The sequence below is a fragment of the Equus przewalskii genome, chromosome 9 (genome assembly GCF_037783145.1).
Source record: "Equus przewalskii isolate Varuska chromosome 9, EquPr2, whole genome shotgun sequence".
Lineage (NCBI taxonomy): Eukaryota > Metazoa > Chordata > Mammalia > Perissodactyla > Equidae > Equus > Equus przewalskii.
Genome location: NC_091839.1, coordinates 64636624 through 64658872, shown reverse-complemented (window position 1 = coordinate 64658872; position 22249 = coordinate 64636624). Strand labels below are relative to the sequence as shown.

General features: G+C 37.9%; 2 protein-coding genes across 4 annotated transcripts in view; one reads left to right on the top strand and one right to left on the bottom strand.

Annotated features, from left to right (window-relative positions):
• The first annotated feature begins 1921 nt into the window (after window positions 1–1921).
• Window positions 1922–22249, top strand: part of TRAPPC3L (trafficking protein particle complex subunit 3L) — a 53649-nt gene continuing 33321 nt past the window's right edge. Inside the window, exons 1-2 of one of the 2 annotated variants that reach the window (XM_070556877.1) lie at window positions 1922–2214; window positions 21374–21471. In XM_070556877.1, coding sequence (XP_070412978.1) covers window positions 21470–21471 — 2 coding nt within the window. In that variant the 5' untranslated portion in view covers window positions 1922–2214; window positions 21374–21469. Of the gene's footprint in view, window positions 2215–19663; window positions 20073–21373; window positions 21472–22249 lie in introns of those variants that run through there. The other variant, XM_008518118.2, reaches the window with a different exon arrangement.
• Window positions 7688–12436, bottom strand: CALHM4 (calcium homeostasis modulator family member 4). Of its 2 annotated transcripts, XM_070556876.1 has the most exons (3): window positions 11785–11893; window positions 9611–9661; window positions 7688–8312 (listed from the first exon to the last, which is right to left on the bottom strand). In XM_070556876.1, the coding sequence occupies exon 3, from the start codon at window positions 8310–8312 to the stop codon at window positions 7923–7925; it is 390 nt and encodes a 129-aa protein (XP_070412977.1). In that variant the 5' UTR covers window positions 9611–9661; window positions 11785–11893; the 3' UTR covers window positions 7688–7922. The 2 variants fall into 2 exon arrangements, with proteins under 2 accessions (XP_070412977.1, XP_008516362.1); XM_008518140.2 differs by lacking the exon at window positions 9611–9661 and having other exon boundaries at window positions 11785–12436.

Genomic DNA, 22249 nt, shown 5'->3' with positions numbered 1-22249 from the left:
CCCTACTTAAAATTACAACCACTCCCTTCTCTGTTCTACCTATACCCTTTACCCTATTGATTTTTCCCATGGCAGTTTAAAATTACACCAGATTTATTTATTATGTTTATTTTCTTTCTGCTCCCTACTAGAAAGTAAGTTCCACAAGGGCAGAGATTTTATTTACTGTTGTATGTTGGCACATAGGGCAGTGCCTGACAGAGTAGGCACTCAAATTATATATTTTCAGAGTGAGTGAATGAATCCAATGGAGTGGTGACATGATGTGGTTCTAAAAGCACTGGAGCAGGGCATTCTAAGACTAGTTTATAGCATTTCTTTATAATTGATTTGCCATATGTATTTGGACATGACACACCCTTTCTGGGTCTCAGCTTCCCCATCTAAAAAATGAGGAAGTTGGGCAGAATGATCTTCAAGATGCTTTCCAGATGTAAAAGTCTATGATTCCTCAAGATCATGCTTATTGTGGAGAGAGTTGTGTAGAACCAGACTTCAAAGCTAGCAGTTAACATCTCTGACCCAAGGTGTCATGCCAGAAGAGTGGTATCTGTGGGTGGAGTTGTTACTGTCCTAACAACCTTGATGCTAATGTTCTTGAACCATATAAAAAGATGAGGCCTCAGTTCTGGAGAACAACAAAGTTGGGACAACATGAGTTTTCAGCAGGCTACACTTCCAATTACCTTGCATGTAAGGACAAAGTCTAAGGTGAGCAGACAAAAAGTAGCATTTGTACACATTCCTTTTCTTCCACCCCTAGCAATGACCATTTTGATCATTTTGATCTTCTCTTTGACTTTTCCTTTCTCTTCCTCCTCCCCACCCCTCTCTCTCTCCCTGTCTTGCTCTCTTTCTCTCTCTCTCTCTCTCTCTCACACACACACACACACGCACAAGCACCTTTGCTTTGGATTTGAAAGAGACTAGGTGGAAAAGGAAGAGAGAAACGAAAGCGCAAAAAAGGTATGGAAGAAGGTAGGGTTAGTGAAACGCAATATGAATTACTTAAAATGTATAGGAGGAAAAAGGAAAATGAACTGGAGAGTTAAAATGGAATAGTAAAATTTAAGTCAAATCACTTTTTTGGCCTCCTGAGAGAAAATATAGTGAAGGGTCGAGTCAGGGATGCCTCTAAGGGTATGCAGTCCTGCGCAAACAGTTTTTGTGGGGATCCTGTCTATCTGAGCAATTTTATTAAAAGATATATTTTAAAAATTTATGGGCTCACCTAAGATACATTGATTTACTGATGAAGATTTAGAAGAATAAAGAAGGCACTTATGCATTTGTTTATTGTTTAATCAGTGTGCCTGAAGATTCTCCTGAGTGTCCATGCAGCCTCTCTTCCTGTGCAGGTTGAAGAACCACCTATTTGTGTTATTTGTTGTCAAATTCACTGTTCCTGTCTAATTTCTTATCTCCCACAGTGATGCATAAAAAAGGGAGCAGTGCTGTTACTACTGCAACGCCATGGCTCTTTGTAATTTCTTTTGTAACATTATAGCTCTTCTTACTTCTGCAATATCCTAATACCATTTAAGTAAAGCTGGTCACATCGCTACTCCTTAAGCTCCATCGTCCATCATGCTACTCCTGAATACTGCTCCCAATGATTTTCTCGAAGAATGCGCCCTCTCGATAATGTCCACGCATTCAAGTCTTACCCAAAGTTTGCAGGAAATGTGAATGATCATTTGTTTCCTAGTCATGTTAAATTTACAACACGTCTTCCAACAATGTATTTTCTGGATTTTTTTAGGCCATAATCACTGCATCCCCAGAATAGGATTTCTTTCTACTTTCCTTACATGGCCACCAGGTGGGAGATAGATGCCTGTGGGCGGAGCTAGACGTTCGGTCTGCCTCTTGTGCATGGAATGCGCTTGACCAACCTGGGGGGGTACGGGGCACCACCATCAGAGACCACAGAGGACAGCTATTGGAAGGGCCAGCTGTGAGCCTCGGAGAACTTGACGCGCCGCCCCAGCGCACTGCCGGATCAGAGGCGCGCCGCCTGCACCGTGGCCGCCCGGGAGCCGGCGGTGCGGACGCTGACTAGAGGACCTGCCCACCCCGCCGGCTTGGGTGCTGGCGACGGGAAATGGCATTTCTGCTCGGAACACCCCGGGCTCGCCACGCTCAGGGAACAGGGTCGAGAGCGCTCGGATAAAGGTCCACGCTGCTGGGTCCGGCTCAGGGCGCCCCAGACAGGTGGGTCCCAGAACATTTCCGAGGATGAGCTCAAAGCGCCTGCACCCTGATGGCAGGCAGTACTGAATTGCATACTAAATTATATTATTCTAGCTCTGCCTCTTATAACCTGGACATTTTTTCGTTTTAGCTTTATGTATTCCACAAAATATAGACCTTTCTCACAGGACCTCAGAGGATCTATTAAATCATTATTGGAGTAAAGGTACTTATTTTGTAGGCAGCTTTCTAAAATTCTGGTTGTCTCAAAGTGAAAGAATGGCAGGTATAAACTAAATCATAAGCCAATTACTCTTGATTTATAAAATTTATATAATCACAAAAGCACCACATCGATCCAGATTAGTTTTTTTTTCCTTTGGCTTTTGTTTTTCCGCATTTCAAATGCTGAAATATGTCCACGTTATGAAATAGTTTACAGTACATTGTTCTGTTGATGTCACTAACACAACTACAGAAGGAAAATATATTTTAAAATTTTTTATTTGCAGTTTAGGCTGAAACATTTACAAATACATATAAAATGTATATTCAGCTGTTCTTTCTGTATTTAGAACACCTTAAATATTAGAACACATTGTATTTTGTATATTTATAAAATATTATAGATATAGTTATTTATTTTTCAGGAGCAACAGTGTCACCTATGGCAGAGCAGCAGCGCATACAGAATCTTAGGATGCTTGTGCTAGAAATTACCTTGAAGAGGTCTTAATCCAGGGGATGTCATTCATGACAGGCTTGTGGGTTCATGAAGTCCTGAAATGTGTTGGTTTGTGTATTAGTTTCCTGTTACCACAGTAACAAACTACCACAAATTTAGTGGCTTAAAACAATGCAAGTTTACTATCTTATAGTTCTGTAACTATAAGAAAAGTATATATTTCTTACTGTTCTGACATGTGAGACATAAGTCTCAGTGGGCTAGAGTCAAGGTGTCATCATGTCATCAGGACTGTGTTCCTTCCATAGGCTCTTGAGGAGAATCCATTTCCTTGCCCTTTCCAACTTCTAGAAGCTGCCTGCGTTCCTTGGCTTATGAACCCCTCCATCTCCAAAGCGGGCGAAGGCTAACTTCTCAGGCATCACTCTGACACTCTTTGACACTCTCTTCCATTGCCACTTTACCTTTTCTCTGACTCTGCTTCCTCCTGCAACTCTCTTATAAAGACCCTTGTGATTACATCCGGTCCACCTGGATAATCTGGGATAATCCTCCCGTCTCAAGATCCTTAGCTTGATCACATTTGCAAAGTTTCTTTTGCCATATAAGGTATAAAGTAAAACTGACAAGTTCCAGTGATTAGTGAAGAGCATCCTTGGGGAGGCCATTATTCAGCTTTCCACAGTGTGTAAACTCTGAGATATGTGAGCCTGTGTCTGTGTGTACGCACAGTTTTTCTGGATATTTCCTCAAAATAGCTTTCCCCAGAATGGCTTTTCAAGGGGCTCTGTGACTTAAAATAGTTTAATCACTCACTCCCACAATTTTATCACCCTCTCCTGTCTTCTATAAGGGAACAATAAAGTCCCAGAGACGTTGACTTGTACAGGACCATATGACTAACGAAAGACCATGTTTTCCTGACCTTCATTTTCACTCTTTGTACCTATGGTCTACTGGAAACAAATCGACCAGTTATAGCGGTGTTGTGTCCATTCCCTGCGTAAGAGAAAGAACACCTGACACTCCTGGGTAAGCTTGCAGCTAGACTGTGGCTCATAGAATCAGTGCCACTGGCTATTGGGTAGCTCAGGTCCAAAGTCATGCCCCAGTGAGAGTGGACAAGTCACTTTTCTAAGAAGCACAGTGCCTTGAAGGGGATGCCCTTCTATATGCCGGTGCAGTGGAAGTGCAAAGAGGGGGCTCAGCTGTGATATGGCACCTTACTGTTGGAGCTCAGGATGTTTTAGTTATTTATCAACAGGAATAGGAGGGAAATCCTCCTAACACCTACAGGGCCCTGGAAGGTGGATAAGCTGCCTCCCGTTGCTGTAGTCCACATGGTGCTGTGGAGTGCAGGGTCAAAAGGCAGACTTCTGAGCTGGATTCTGGCTCTATCACTTATAGGTATGTGACTTCTGGCAAATTGCTTGATTTCTCTGTATCTCAGCTTCCTCATCAGTAGAATGGAGGAACTATCTTATTGGAGTCAGATAGGCCTGGATTCCAATTATGACCCATGATTCACCAGTTATCTAATAAAATAATTAAATCATTGAGAAAGCATTTCATTTGTACAGGACTTCACACTGCAAAAAAGTCCTTCACATTGTCTATGCTGTTTAATGTCATTTCAGCAAGTCATTTTATAATATGTGACTCTGTTTATCAGGTTTTTTGTAGTGAGTAAATGGGATAATTTGTTTAAAGTACATGCATATAGTGCACAGTACATATTATTTTTACTTCTACTGATACTGTCACCACTACAGATTGGTGTAGACACCTATCTTGACCACTGGGGGACAGCAGAGGAAACTTGAAATCCATTCCTTGATGACGTACTGAGACTGGAGCAGTCGAATGTACCTGGTGGTTAGTACGGAAGAGTAATTCGGGTCAGGAATAATGTAATTTGCCTCTCTGGAAATACCACCATTGCTCTTTGGCCCAGGGTTCACACTTATAGATTTGTGCCCCACAGCTCAAGGATCTAGTTGTGTAGCTGTGTGCTTTAAGGATAGCCTGCCTATATCTGTTTTTTGGTGACCAGTGCTAAATTTTAGCAGACTTATTTACAAGCTAAAATTGTATCTTTACACTTTATATTTGAGGCAGCAAATAGCTACCTAGTCTCGCATTTCGAAGGCCTTTGGTTGGCTGTCGTATTTCAAAGTTTTAGGGTTAATGTGATTTCCCTTTGTGCTACAAACAGAATGCAAGAAAACACTTTATAAAGTAACAATTGTTGTTTCTTATTACAATCAAAAAAATAGAATTTTAAAAAAATGAATTGGAGATTGAGAACAGAGAAAGGAGACAAGAAGATGATGAGTGTAAGTATAATTCTGCTTTGGTAAACATAAAAAACACTGAGTAAAACACATGCAAACATTGGGATTGTACTTGTCTCCTAGAAAGGAGGCAACTTAGATTGTGGCAGAGGAATGTGGCAGCTGACAAGTTTGAAGTTAAGAAATGAGAAAGTCTGTATATATGCCAAGCCACAGCATTTGATATAGTAGCCAAGAGCATTTGGTAGCAAAATATAAGGTTGTATTAGCATATAATTGATTTTAATTGTATGTTTTAAAATTATATAAATCCATTAAGCATAAAGGGGAGGAAATACGTGTTCTTAATGGGAAAGTTTTGTATGGCTGTGGAACAAAAGAATACTCTGGACAGAAAAAAAAGACTGGGAATTTAATTTATTTAGTTTGAAATGGATAATATACAATGAAATCTCAAGGATGTGTACTACCCTTTACATGTTCACATAGATGCTGTAAAACCCTTTGAAGCCATGTGGAGGAGCCAGAGAATACTTATAATCCTTTGCTAGAAAGCTATAATGGAAGATCATGATTAAGTGGTCCAAAATATAAACTGTGTATGTCATACTCTGAAAAAGTTTTATGTAGAAAGGGCTTCCAGAATCTAGTGGAAAGAAAGTTTCCTGGTGTTAGTGTATAAATAACTACTATCTTGTTTCTGATTATGTAATGTTTTAACTTCGTATACTCTTTGATTTTGCTGTTAACTGAAAATCTTATTGAAGAGTATTTACTCTGGTATATTCCAAGAAAATTAATAAAATAATTCTGAGCATGGTGTAAAGTGTTGATTTAACTAGGATGTCCCAATACAGAGGAATTTCAAAAATTCTCAGATACTTAGAGCAATAGAACTTTTGAGCTGGAAGAGATGATAGAGAACAAAGTGGATGTGACCTTCCATATTTACATGGCTCATTTATATCAGAACCAAACTAGAACCCTAGTTACTTTCCAAATTTAGTTCTATTTTTTTAAAGTTCCCTCTGGTAATGTCATACCAATACTGTATATAAAGTTAGGTGACAAAGTGGAATAGCTTTCCTTGGCCACTTGAAAAAGATCCATACATTAACATTCTTTTAAAAGCGGAATGCCAGCAAATGTCTTTAGAGAAAGCTCAGAATCAAACTTGGTGATATTTTCCTTCCAATAGACACAACCCAGACCTACCACCATTCCAGCAGATTGTACATATTGACCTGTATACCTATAAACATGAACTTAAAAATCTTATGAGATTTAGAAGGGATCTCAAGAATTCATTTGGTTCCGTTCCTTTCCTTCCAGCAGGAAAGGTATCATTATCCCTATTTTATAGATGAAGCAGTTGAGTCCCAGAGAGACTGACTGACTTGCCCAATAAGTAATGGTGATGGAGGAACAGATCTCCTGCCCCACCAAAGTACTACTCTATGCACCTGTTACTGGTTAAAAAAAAAAATGGCTTCCTTAAAATTGATTTTCTGTTTGTTTCTATTATGTTTGAAAGATCCATAATTTCACACAAAATAGACTCTTTCTTCTATGATGCATAAAAGTAGATTACCAAGTAATTGATTGTGTTTTAGACAGTCATGTTCTCTGGTCTTCTTAAAAGTAGATCTGGAAAGTCAGCCTGACTATTGGGAGTTGGTCCATTGCCCAGTGAGCAGCCGTCGTTTGGGTTTAGAAAATAAATAAAAGCCCTCATTTTGCTTATTTTGGCCAATGAACCAGTTGCTTAATACTACATATATCAGAAATAATCAAGATAAATTAGAAAGTTGTCAGATATTAGAAGTGCAAAGTCATGCAGAGAAAAGTCAGGCAGGCATCCCCTTTTGGAGTTCTAGATAATGGATAGACAAACAGAGGGTGCAGTCTTGCTTTTTCAAATGGATTTTTGAGAGCAAAGGTGTAATTTGGTAATGAAAAGACACAGATGGTGTCTCTGTGTTGGAGCATCAAGGGGAAACTTTCTAGAATAAACTTTACACGTCATGGCTAAAACAAATGTTCCTGGTGTGGAGGTGCTCCAAGTAACGTTCATGATACTAATGATGATACAATAATGCATCGTCTTCCCCTGGTTGTGACAGGATGACTCAAGACTGTCTTGCATGGGCTTCTCCTTTACATACTGCCAGTTTAGAAAGGGTTTTGTATCCTGATTCCCAAAAGTTCAGATATTTAAGCTTGAATAAAGAGGAGGAAGCAGTGAAAAATTCCTGGATGTTATATAGAGGTAGAAAAAAGGACAACCAGAAATTAGAGACAGGTGAAATAGAAGACATGGAATGCAAAGAGAAAGGGAGAAAGTAACATGTATCAGCACTTACTTTATAAAAGGCACTATGCTAGCACTTTGCTTATATTATCACATGTAATCTCCACAACAGCTCTGTGATGTAGCTACTGTGTGCAGATAGCAAACTGACACTCAAAAAGTTAATTATCACACAGCTACTAAATAACAGAATCAAGATTCAAATTTTGATATGACTTCAAATTCCATGTTGTTTTATTCAGACCGACATAGGCATTACCAGACCATTAGGGAAATTTCAAAAAGAGGTTGGCACAATTATCAGATCAATTGATTTTGGCTAGACTTATGTAAACAAGTATCAGAAGGGAGAGAAAAAGATGAACAGGTTACATTGAAATTCCATCATCACAAAAATAAAGTACCTGTTCAGCAACCTGAATTGTGAAAGATACTATAATCAAGGTTGTAATTCAATACCTCTTGATTTGCTTTCCTCATTATCCTCATCCACCCTGTCTCCAAGGAAGCTATAGTGATGACCTTGCAAGTCATCACCCATGCAGAGAAGACTGGGTGCTGAAATCTCCCTCCAGTCCTGACACGAAGGAATACGGATGTGTTTGATATCTTCCTTTCCAGGAATGAAACCAAATATTTTCTTTATGCGCTGCATGATGAGGAGCCGGGAGTGCTGCTCTGCAGCTTGTTCAAAGAGCTCCCTCTCGTTATGGAGCTGGTTGGTCCAGTAGTGATGCTGCAGAGAGGTGAGGGGAGAGCAGCACCTCGCCAAACAGCAGGAGACTAGGACAGCGATAGTTGCCAAGGTGATCAAAATCCAGCCCAGCATCTTCACGTAATTATTTAAAAGAAAAACATAAAACATCAATACATCAAATATTCTGTAGTAAGAAGCCATAGTAAGAAGGATTTCTTATAAAACTGAGAACTAAACTGTGGGTAAGAAATTTGTTTTTCTAGTCTTTAACGTATTAACAAGTCACTGTTTGTTCAAGGCACATTTGAAATGGATATAGGTGTGATGGAGGGCAGAGGCCCAACCATTTCAACTTGGTTTTTGGATTACAAAGGATATTGACCAGGTAACTTGGAATGGATTCTAAATACTGTCCTTGAAGTGGCAGACGCTATAACGCACCAATTACCCTTGCATAAGGTACATAAGCTACATTCTTTGCTTTTAGCTCAACTTTATTTTTCAACCATCAGCTACAGGCTCAGGCAGTCTTTGGGGACTTGATAAATATTTGATAATGATGGTGATGAGAATGATGATATGATAGCTAATAATGGTAGCTTCCTAAGGTGTTTTCAATGGCTTCCTAAGGTGCCAACAAGTATTCATTGATATTTCTTCCTAAGTCACTCTTTCTTTTATTTCTTGTGACCAAAAAAGAAAGTGAGCAGACTTTTATGTCCCTAAATGGGTAGCACTTTATTATTTTCCTTTTCATTTCCCTCCTCCTTCAAATACTCATTTGCTGACCAGTGTTATGATTCATTTTTGAAATATGCTCTGAAAGGAATATGAACTAGATTTTATTTGTAACTATTTAGTGTCCACTTTTAAAGGTTGACATAAATGGCTGTTGTCTACTCTTAGTGTCCTTTTTTTCCTTTTCATTATTCTCTGTTTTTAATATTTAGTGGTGGTTGTGTAAAGTGAGAGACACAAGTTCCGCACATTTTGGAGAGTCAGCAGTAGGCAGCCACTGTCTGGGAGGTCAAGGTTCTTCCACAGCTTGTGATTCACCGACGGGACTGGAATTACCAGCGTGTGCCTGCTGGGGTAGCTGCACTCTGTGGAGGTTAAAAGCTACAAAGTGATGCTCATCGTGATTTAACTTAATAGAGGCCAGCATGGTAGAGGAAAGGCCATCTCAGGTGCCCATTAAATCATCAGCTGTCGTTTATTGAGCCCTAGGTTGACCTCCCACCAGGTGCTGTAAGTGATGCTTGGTTATGGGAACTCAGTGTGAATAATTTGATATGTTCATTCTTTCCACAATCTTTAAACCTAAAGAAAGAGACAAAATAGCAAGCCAAGAAATGTGGTAAAATGTGCTAGTTTTTGATATGAGTAAACACGGGGCCCAAGGAAGCACAATGGAAGAGAAATGAACTCACTTAACGCAGAGGAGTATCAGGAAACAATTCCCAGCGGAGATGATGCTCAGACTTAAATTATTGAAGAGGAGTTCACCAGATGCCAGAAGTTGAGGAGAGTTCAAATAAGGGAAGAAGGCAGAAAAATAAAGTGTGAAGAGTAGGGAGAATCTCAAGAAGTTTGGATTCACAGAGTCATGGGAATTATGCGGAAAAGCGGGCGGGGTCAGCTACTGAAGGCCCTTGTATGTCATATCAAGAGTTTGGATTTGTGCTTAGGCTGGGGGAAAATCACTGAAGGACTTTATATGGAGGGGGGTGGTTCCCCATCCAATTTGCATTGAGAAAGATAATTTTGGCATGGGTATAGAAGGTGGATTAAAATGGGGTGGAACCAGTCAGGAAGATATTGTAGAATGAGGTATGGGCAGAGAAGGGATTTGAACTTAATGTAATCTTGTGGCCAACTCAGAATAATCAACTAAAAGACTAATATATATTCCTCAAATGAGACTGAAGTTTGAGATGGTTGCAAAAGGCAGCCTGGTGAAACGGAAACAGCATGATCCTCGAGTATCTTGATCAATCATTTATTAGCTCCATGAACTTATGAAAATTACATAAACTCTTTGAGCTTCAGTTTCCCTATCTGTAAAATGGGGTTGATTATACCTGTCTCTTCATATTATGAGGATTTTAGTTGATATAAAATATTTTTACAGTATATGATAAACATCTCAATAAATATTAGGTTTGTTGTCACTAAACCAAAAAACTCACTGGCTGATGGCACTCGGAACAGTAAAACTCTTTTCACAGAAGTCTGTGTATGCATCAAGTAAGACATTTTATTCTGACTTTGAGAAAATCTTACTGATGTGTATTAGATCTTAGTTTTTCTTAAGCAAGAACACTTTTTAAAATTAAAATTGCCCCATTGATTATTTGAGTTTTCACCTATCTTCACATAGCTCCTCTGCCTGAGCTTTAGGGCTAGTATAAAAAAGTTGAGACAAAGCCTGTCTTAATGGGATTTCCAATTTTGCTTAAACTAGGCCATATGCAACACTTCAGTGTGCTGTGTATTGATAGTAATTTTCTCCAACTAAATAGCATTAGCACTTCTAAATTTTAATAAGTGAAAAGTGGTGGGTCAAAAAATGTGTATGCCGGGCCGGCCCTGTGGCATAGTGATTAAGTTTGCATGCTCCACTTTGGCAGCCCAGGGTTCGTGGATTCAGATCCCAGGTGCAGACCTATACAACACTCATGAAGCCACGCTGTGGCAGCATCCCACATACAAAATAGAGGAAGACTGGCACAGACATTAGCTCAGGGACGATCTTCCTCAAGAAAAAAGAGGAAGATTGGCAACAGATATTAACTCAGGGCCAATCTTCTGCACCGAAAAAGTATGCCTTTACAATAAGTAGTTTAAAAAATAATGTGTTTTTATTGTATTGCCATGGCTTAAAAAAGCGTTTTTCCCTGAATCCCTTAGAGAAACTGATGAAAGCCAATGACTCTTTCTCTGCTGGTAAAAATGCACTTTCACACTTTTTAAATTTAACCAAAAGTGCGGTAGGTTCAGGTCTTCTTGCAACTTCACCCCACCCCCTCACACAAACCTCCCAAGGATACTAAATTTAAAACCATTATTGACGTTTATTGTTAATCATAATTAAGCTTCCTCTAATGTTAGATGAGATTTTAATATATAAGAATGCATATTTAAGAATATATATGTGCAGAAAGATGAAATTTAGTAATATAGTAATAATTTTAATAATAATATCTAAAATTCATTGTTTTCAATATGGATTCTGGACACAATACTGAGCACTTCAGATGTATTAGCTCATTTATTACTCACTCCAGTCCTAGGTGGGGATATCAATCCTATTCATATCCCCATTTTACAGCTGAGAAAAGTGAAGCATGGATAAGTTATATAACTTGTTTAAGGTTTCGCAGGTTAATAAATAGCAAAGCAAGAGTCCCATCCAGGTCTGCTGACTCCAAGGCCCCAGATCCCAACTATATTTTTATAGCCATTCTTCAGAAATCACTTTGATGAATGGCATCTAGTTTGTGTTCCATAATTAGACAATATGAGAAGCAGCAAGAATGTGAAATGTGTCCAGTGACTGTCGTTAATATGGGAGAGCATAGGAGAAAAAAAATCAAGAACTTACTTGTGACTGGTATCTGTGCAGAAGAGCAACCTCATCTCTTACGAGAATCACATCAGATGGAGCAGATTTGCAACATGGAAACCCAGCTAGGATCTCTTCCCGTTTGCTGGCACTGACATTGTCAAACACTGGGTAATGGTCCACGGATGCGAATTCGCTTGCTGCACATTCGTAGTAGGTGCCTGTCAGCAGGGTCACCGCCAGCCACGTTAATGGAGCTACGAGGGCCCTCCCGGTGATGCTGAAGAACCTCAGGCAAGCCAGCTTGCGCTCCAGGGGTCTGATTTGCCGGTGTGGAGGGGTACAGCTGCAGCAGTATTCACTGGAAATGGTCCACATCTGGCTTCTCAGAGCATAGCCAGCCACCAGAAGGATCAAGGCAGGAATGACCAGAAAAGCAGAACCATAATAGAAGTTTTTCCCGACCTGACAGGGACATCTGAATGTGAAAGAGGAGAACAGTTGTTGCCCACCAATAGTCAAAGCAGCAATTAAAGAATTGATAAATGTTCCACTCCTCTGCAGAGAAGATACGATACTGTTGAGAGTTAGGCTCATCCTTAGGAAGCTCTTAAACAAATCAGCCTATAGCCCTTCTGACCACTGGACTCCAGCAGCTATAACCATTTTATGAGATCTTACTGGTTTAACTGGTTGTGTCAAGCGACCCAACATCCTTATATATTTAAAGGATCCTAGCATCTTTCCTTGTTGTACTTTGTGAATCCTGAGCTAATAAATGCAGTTCAGATCACAGCTGGAAGAAATTGAAGGAGAGATTCACCTGGGATGAGTGAAGGGGAAAACTTCTTCAGTCTGTCTTCCCACTAAAGAAAGGATGGCTGCTTGCAAGCCAACTCTGCCATCTTTTTCTTGTGCTGCTTTGTGTGACACAAAATGCTCATCACCAGCAAATGGAGCGCTGGAAGCGAAACAGAGAACATTCTTACCTTTGTACTAGACCAGGATTTGGTTACCATAAAATTATGACAGAAAAAAGTAGAAATTATAAAATACTAGAGGGATCCAAAATTTAGGGCTGTCTTGAACATTTGTAACCTAAGACTCCTGCCAGAAGATTCCACAAGCTTTCCCAAAAGACAAAAGCAGCCTTGGGTACCCCTAAAGACAAACCACAACAAAAACATGGTAACTTTGCATAAAAATCTGTTTTTATTGACAGAGTCTAAAATAATAATGTGTTGTTTTTTAAGTTGCAAATTTGTTTATATGGATCTTTTTGTATGAAAACTAAAATATATTTCATATAAAAATATATTTCATATAAAATATTTTTATATGAAAATGTGATATTTGGGTGGTTAATAGTTATACATCTATGAACAAGAAATAAAATGATCAACCATGTAAGGTGTTTTCTATATTTATTTAATCAGTAGATATTTATTGTCAAACTTCTATATAAAATGCAATGGACTAGTCTTGGTTGGGCTTATAAAAAGTAAATGAGATATAAATGTCTCTTGTCAAATAAACTCTCAACTAGACATAGTTAAATACATAATTAGTATATTGAAACATAATGCTGACGAATGCACCCAAAATGCAGTACAAAAAGAGAAAGAAATGAAATAATATATTTTAAAAACCAATTAAAGGGAATAGAAGACAGATTTAGCAACTCCATGATCTGTGTAATAGGAGTTTCAGAAGAAAAAAATGAAGGGATAGGCAGAGAAGCAACACTGGAAGAGAAATAACTGAGAATTTTGCAGAATCAAAGAAAATTCTCCCATCAGAAGAGTGTTAGATGTTCTGAGCAGTGTAAATAAAGATAAATCCACATACAGATACATCATAGAGAAACCTCAAAGTGTGAAAAATAAAGAGAGATTCTTAAAAGCTACCAGAAAGAAGAGACACATAGCCTACAAAGAATGACAATAGACTGACAGGAGATTTATCAGTAACAATAGAGAGCAGAAGACAGTATCTTCCAAGTGCTTAGTACCAGCTAAATTATCACTGAAGACAGCAAAATAAAGATACATAAAGACTAAGGAAATTTACCACCCACAGAACTTTATTAAGAGGATTATTAAATGATATATTTCAGCAAGGAGGAAAATGAACTCTGAGGAAAGACATGAGAGAAAAACTAATAAGTACAAATACAATATTTTTAAAGTTCCTTTAGTTATTAGCTGTAGAAATAACTGCTTTCTATTTTAAAAGATGCAACTAAGGCAATACATGATTATAATAAGATATCACTCTCACTACTAAAATGGCTGAAATTTAAAACAACTGACCATACTAAATATTGCTGAAGATTTCAGAGCAACTGGAACTCTCACACCCTGATAGTAGGAATCTAAAATGGAACAACCACTTTGGAAAACTGTCAGTTTCTTTAAAAGTTAACTATTCACCCACAATATAACACAGTCATTTATCTCCTAGTTGTTTACTCAAGAGAAATGAAAGCATATGTCCATACGAAAACTTGTACATGGACATCCATAGAAGTTTTCTTTATAATAGCTACAAACTGGAAACAACATAAATGTCCATCAACAAGTGAGTGTATCAACAAATTGTTATATATCTATATAATGGAATACTACTCAGCAAGATAAAAGGAATAAATTATTGATATATACAACAACAAGAATGAATTCCAAATAATTTTCTAAATCAAAGCATTCAAACAAAGGAGTACATAATATATGACTCTATTTATATCAAATTCTAAAAAATATAAATTAATGTATACTGACAGAAAAGAGACCAGTGTTTGCTTAAGGAGTAGGGGGAGGAAGAATAAGAAGAAAGAGATTACCAGAGAGCATGAGAAGACTTCTGTGGGTTGTATCAATATGTGCCCAAGGGATTTTAATTTACAGAGGTGATGGAGTGATGATATAGAGAAGCCAATGTCATTGAAAGAAGAATTTATTATTTCCATTTACCAAGAGAAGGGGGCATGCCAGGCCACACAGGGCCACATGGAGAAGCACCAGTTTTTGTCAGGAGTCAGAAAAGAGGAGCGGAAAGCCTGGACAAGAGCTTTTATCGGGGTTTCCATGGGAAAGGCAAGGCAGGCAGGGGAAACAGCTTAAACTTGGCTAGTTTAAATAATTTTAGCCAGTTTGAGAGATAGGAGCTGTCAGCTGTCACTACTTGTCCGGTGCCAGGTCCTGGGTTGACCCAGAGCAGGGGAAATATTGGCTTCGTGTATGAGAGTTAGACAAGAAGGTGGCTCAGAGCGTGGGCTCTGAGTCACATGGGAGATATAAACTACTTTGGCTGTTAGTGTAGCCTGTAATTAATGGATGCCAAATAGACAAAGAATCTAAGATAACACAGTTAAAATGGTGGTGATGGAAAGGTTAGCTATATTGATTGATTTGATGCCTTCAGTGTGGGTACATATGTCAAAACTCATCAAATTATATATCAATTATGTTTCAATAAAGCAGTAAAATTTTTAAGTATAATTATTAAATAATAGAAATACAGTGTACACGTCATTCAAAAAACAGAGGAAATAAACAGGGGCTATTGACAGGAAAAGAGATGGTAAAGAAAGAGAAAAAGATAAAAACAAAGCAAAATGATGGTATAAATGAGACCAAACATGTCAACAATAAAACAAAAAAACTTTAGTTAACAATTGCTGAGTGCTTACTACATACTAGACACTGTTCTAAGAACTTTATCTTATTTAACCGCTACAATAACCCTATGATGAAGTACTAATGTTATCCTCAACTTTTTTACAGATGAGAAAACCAAGGTGTGGTGAGATTAAGGAAATTGCACAGGGTCACACAGAGATGAGTGGAAGGCCAGGATTAGGACCCAGGTGGTCTGGTCCACGGTGTTCACCACCACACCAAAGCTGGAGTAAACTCACCTACCGAGATTAAAAAATAGAGTCATACTGCTTACAAGTGACACACTCAAAACTAGACAACATACAAAGCTTGAAAAATAAAGATATTGAAATATGTATCACTGAGAATAATAATATTAATATTTTGGGTAAAACTGAACTAATAGCAAAAAGTGTCAAGAGTGCTATTTTTGAATACTCCCCTCCTAATAAAAGGAACAATCCATTATGAAGATCTGACCGCGATCAATTTGTATGTCTGTGACTGCATAACTTTGAAATACATAAAGCAAAAACTGATCAAATTATAAGGAGAATTCTTATAATCATAGAGAGAGATTTTAAACATCTCTATTAAAAATGATGATCAAATAAACATTAGGATATAGGAGATGTGAAGAACAAAATTAGCAAGCTTTGTCTCAGATATATAGTATTCCATACCCTAAGAATAGAGAATAAACATTTTTAAAAGTTCCCAATAAATCATTTGCCAAACACATGATCGTGTATGAGATGACAGAAGAAATTTTGGTATTAATGTCCAGTAAGAAGGAAACAGATTAATAAACATGGTAATAGAATGCTATAGAGTAGGGGTTGGCACTCTATGGCTCATAGACCAAACTGGCCCACTGCCTGTTTTGTATGGTTTGTGAGCTAAGAATGGTTTTTACATTTAAAAATAATTGGAATTTTTTTTTTAATATTTTGTGACTTGAAAATTACGTGAAATTCAAATCTCAGTGTTTATAAATAAAGTTTTATTGAATCACAACCATGCCTGTTCCTGAGGTGTCTGTGGCTGCTTTCCCACTCCAACAGTGGAGGTGAATAGTTGTGACAGAGTCCGTATGACTGTAAAGCCTATAATATTTGCTGTCTGGCCCTTTAAAGAAAAAATTTGCTGATCCCTGCTACAGAACTGTGAAAATAAATTAACTGGAGTGATAGCTATGGATATGATTAAAACTTAACAAATAACTTTAGAAGAAAAATGCAAGCTGTAGGATACATGTAATATGATGCATTATGTAAAGTTTTAAAACAAAATAATATTACATATTCTTTATGGTTACTACCATATATAGAGTTTAAAAACATATATAAGAATGATAAATATCAAGTTCTTGGGAGTGGTGACCACTGAGGAAGAAAGAATAGAATGAAGGAGGGTATAGGATATTTCACCTGTCAGTACTACTTTATTGCTTTAAACAAATCATGAAGTATATACAGCAACTTGTTCAGTACATCTTGGGGGTAAGTACCACATCTTTGTATGTTTTTAATTTTATATTAAAAAATCCGTTTAATAGAATATATGGGAAGTGAGGAAGTTAAAAACAACATCGTAGAGCATTCTTTTGGGGGACTATGTAGGAAAGGATGGAGCATTGATTGATGAAAAGTCACTATTTGAGTGTCAAAGTCTTGCTGCAAAGGAGTTTGTTGATGACAAATTCTTAAGGTTTTATTGTTGTTCAATTGAAAGAACTAATTACTTCATCTGCAGTACCGATGTGTAACCTGTCAATGATTTGAATGATTACATCTGTGAGTAATCAATTTTCTTTGGGGCTTTATAGCCAAATGTTCCCCTTCTTAAAGCTGGCTTGCTGTCTCCAGTTTATCTAATATGTAAAATGCCTGCTCTTCAGCAGGGATCCACCAGTTCATTCACTGAGTGCATGCTGGCACATGGATAAGGAAAATCAGGTCTGACAGCCAGAGCGTCTTCAGTGGGATTGGGGTGCCAAGCAAATCAACACTAATTTTATGTAAAGAAATTCGGTTAAAGTAAACACCCAAAGCAGCCTTAACTAGAAAAAGAAGTTGCAAAAAGATAACAAGCTCCTGGACCAGATGTCATGGTAGCTGGAAGCAGCATTACCTTGTCTGACAGTGTGTGGATGGTCTCCGATGGTGATCCTGCAGCTGACAGATCATATGTCCTCCTCCTTTAGCATCTCCCCAAGTCTCTACTCAGCCGCCCAGAGACCTCTCAAGAGAGCAGTATAGGAGGGTCGCCTGGTTCATCATTTCCTTGGCTTGGTTGGCTGCAGTGCAGACATGATGAGATTGAAGAATGCATCGTTTTTCCAGCCCCAGCTCTGAATTCAGTCCTAGGCCACCAAAAGAACTCAATACAGGAGGAAAAACTCTTCTGCGTTATTTTGAAATGTTTCTTCTTCCTAGTTTACTTCCAGAGCAGACATCATAAACCTGTTCGAAACATCACCTACCTCTGTGCTTTCTTCTGTTTAAACAAAGGGCGGTTTTACACAAAAAGAAGGAGCTTGGGGAACATAAGGCTCACTCTGATCACAAGAGCTGCTGAAGGTAAGTGGTTTCACAGGCTAGAAAGCAGCAAACCAGGGTCCCGGCCAGTGCCTACTGCTGTGCTTGGGCAGGTGGTGCTCTTGTAGGGTAGCGCCTGGCAGGGACTCCTTCCCTAAGGCCTGTGGTGCTGGCTGCAGGGGCAGGGCAGAGCGGGAGACACATAAGTCTGGAGGAAGACCTGGCTTTTTCTAATGTACCCACCATGTCCTGAATGCTCTTGGTGGCTCTGATGTCACCAAACGATAGCCATTAGAGTTGAGTGAAATCAATTCCTGTACCATCACACCCTTCCCGGCAAGTACACAGGACCTTTCTGTATTTTTCTCAGGAATCTCTCATCCAGAACCCAGAATTGCTTCCAAACTGGACCCAGCAACATGCTGTCACCATATGTTAGTGGGTTTTGCGAGTCTACCTCTAAAATATTTTGCTCTAACATAATTAGAAGGTGTGTAGAAGAAAAAAATTTTTGATTTGGAGTCAGCAAATTTAGCCCAAATCCCTATTCCTTGCCTACTATTCAGCTAACCTTGAACAAATTTCTTAACCTCTCTGACTTTTAGGTTTCTATCCCATAACATGGTAATGATTACCGTACTGACTACTTCACAGATTGTAGTTGAATTCAAATGAGAAAAAGAAAATGAAAACCATGCTGTAAACTGTAGTTTATATAACTATAATGTGTTATTAATCTATACCGTACAACCCAGCAAAACTGATTTTCCTCATAATAGTGTCATTGAAGATAGGCACTAATGGAAATACCTTAAATATTGTAGAATTCCATTGAATATATCCACCTACAAGAATAATCTATAGCAATTAGTGTTTCTATAGTGCATTATAATGTGTTTTATGGCATACATTATCTTTCTGATACTCACAATTATCCCGTGAGTTGGGTATTATTATTGTCATTTCACAGATGTGGAAACTGAGCCATAGAGCAATAAAACGGCTTGCCGGAGGCCACACAGCCCGTAAATGGTAGAACCGCGGCTTAGCCTGACTTCCACATCCTCCTAGGCTCCTTCAACTACACCACATTCTTCTTCAAAATAGCCACTAGTCTGTCACTTTATAGCGAGAGTTTTCCAGAACACATGGGGCTTATTGACTCAAGCTTAAGTGGGAAACTACTTTCTTAAATGGAGTTTTATGCTTCTTTCCCGGAACGGTTTTGATCCTCCGCACCCTGCAGTTGTCAAGATGAGAGAGTTTGTTGTTTTAATTTTATCTGTACTTCTGCACAAATAAAGAGAGCCTTCAAGAGCTGACGTCTCAGGGACTATCGGAAGAAAGCCAAGGGCTTGCTTTCTCTGCCAGAATCATTATACATTATTAAACTGTAGAACACCCATTTTGAGCAACAGTTTTATGAGAAAATATCAGCAGCTAAACTCTATCAATCCTTAAAGTTGCTGTTTATGAAGCAAAAAAGGTACCAGCTATATTTGAATTTTGTAATCACACAAGATGAGGGTCTGTGATACCCATTATTTGGGGTATAATGTGATAGCCGTTAGAGTTGTTGATTAGGTTTGAACCCAGGATTTAGTGGCTAAAGATTGCTGATCCTGTCTGGAATTCACACAACAATCAATATGAAGACTGAATAATGCGAACCTTTAGATCTCTCTTGGACTGTGAAGGTTTCTGTCTGTGATTTTAAAACAATGCCTTGGCATGAGAACAGAACACCACTCTTATACTCCCTTGGGCTAAAGAATTTTCAGTAGCTGGTGCTTCTGGTCTGACTTCTCACTTTCAGCTTAATGCCTCTAGATTACAGCTCCTCCTCGCAAGTGAAGCAGGACGTGATCAGCGGCAAGATACGAGGCTACCAGGCTGTCCTGGTTTGTGATGGTTTTCCTCTTCAGTTCAGCAAAGAGCAAAAGCAGGAGAGTGCAGAAGTAGCACTCGTGTTGCAAAGCAGGGAGGAACTCAAAAAAAACAAACCAAAGGACAAAGATTGGCACACCTCTAAAGAAGAAGCCAAAAAAAAGAAATCGAAGATCATATTCTTCACCTATCCAGCGCTATGTCTCGCCCTACACACAGAAGACCAGAATACCGTAAAATAGTAAGATCTTTTTATAAATATATTCTCAAAGAGATTTTTTTCAACTTCAGAGAAAATGTTTTCTTGAGTGATTTCTGACTTATTTTGAAAGGTGTCACTATAAGTAGATTTTTTCAGTGGAGCAAGGAAGTGTTTAGCGGAGTGTATCACAAATGACAACTCTGGGAATAGTTGCAATGATCTCTTACTGTAACAGGATAATCGATTCTTTATGCATATTTTAGGGTCTTCTTTTCTGACTAATTAGATCTATAAAAATGTCAAATTTTTCTTTCATCTCTGACAGAAAATATGAAAAGATTAAACAATGCTTTGTATTTCATACTTGTAATTCTTTGTTTCATACTTAGGAAATAGGAAATGAATGTATATAAAATAGTTGATTATGTGTTAAATTGAATAGGAATAGATCACCAAAAAACTCAGGATTAAAAGATTATCTTTAAACATATATTTCCTTGTCTTAAATGTGTTTATTATTATTATTTGTATATGCTATTATCCTTTCTATATATTCCAAGTTCAGAGTTACTTTAAAAATTTAATTATTTGAGATTAGATTTAGATAAATATTCTTCTTTAATCTTCTCACTATAGTTTTAGGCATTCAGAAGTTATGGATGTGAAATCTCACCATTAAGTTTAAAGCTCCTTTAATTATTTCAGGACACTGATGGGTGTTGGATAAAATTAAGCTAATTTCAGCCATAGGTATAGAATTATATGACTAACTGGCACACCTTGGTTGGGAATGCCTGCAGATGACCCCTCTGGCATTCTGGGATCAAAGTATAAAGAAAAAAGAAATCTCAAAAATTTGCTGCTACAGCTGTCTTCCTCCTGATGGTCTCCTTGGCAGATTCAGAATCCATTAGGGATTGTGCAGAATCATGAGAAGTCTCACCCAATTATTTCTTTCAACTGAAAACATGCTCGGCATATACCAAAGGCCATTCTAGAACGTTAGAAATTTATATCAGCAACTAGTATTCTTTTAAAAAACTTCCTCCATGAAAATACATTGCAAGTTATATAATGGAAACAAATGCACAGAAAGACGTCCTTGTGTTAAAAAATTTATTTTATTTCACAGCTCTCCCCACCCACCAAGTAATGTATCCGATTATGGGTACAATTTGTTCTTAAAAGTGAAAATTGTGGCAATAATTAGAAGGAGGGTGGAAAAAGTGAACAGATGATCTGGAAATCTGCTTCCAACTAGAAAGATTTGTGGAAAAGTAATAGAGTAACATATTGTTTGTAACTTTACCTGTAACATAAAACCAACCCTTTTTCTCTAGAACAAAGATCTTTTCGTCCTCACCTATGGAGCTCTGGTTGCCCAACTGTGTAAGGATTATGAGAAAGATGAAGATGTGAATAAATATTTAGATAAGATGTAAGTAGAAGTCTTTCATTCTTGTGGAATGTATGTTGTTTCTTAGCATCCTCTGCATTTTGTCCACCTCTGATGACTTTCCAGTTCCATTTCATCAGCTCTTCTCTTCCTTCAATGATTCACATGTTAAACCGAACATAATTTCTGACAACTGCCATTTGGATTGTCCTAAAGTAGAAAGCAATAGGAAGGAACTTCTTTTCTATGAATATCAAGCGTGGAATGTTTTTTTTTGGTTAGAAATCATTTCTTTGCTAGTCGCTTATAAGCAAAGGCTGTGGTAAAACCAAAATCATTGTTTTAACGCTATGATGGATCATCAAGTTGGAATCCTTTCAGAAGTCTTTTGTTCAAACATAACTCCTTCCAATATAAACATCTACTTACATAAGCAGAGACCATCTATGGAAAGAAATGCAAAAAACTACTAACGGTAGTTTCCTGAGAGAATTGGGAGAATGAGGATTATAGTTGAAGAGAGATTTACTTTCTCCTATGCAGTATTTTTATTGTTTGAATGCTTTTACATTACTATGCTTTACTTAAAAATATATTAAATAGAGAAACTCACTATTTCCTTTGAAAATAAAGACCATTCTTTTTGACTTTATTCATGGGAATTCTGTCTGCACAAATTCAGCCTTTAATTTTCTCAGAATAATTATATGATCATCAGATTCATGCCCAATAATAAAATATCTGTCAGTATTTTTTAAACCTCTTAATAATGGATACTGAAATGGACACTAAGAGGGCAGTGATTGGAAAACCTGTACTA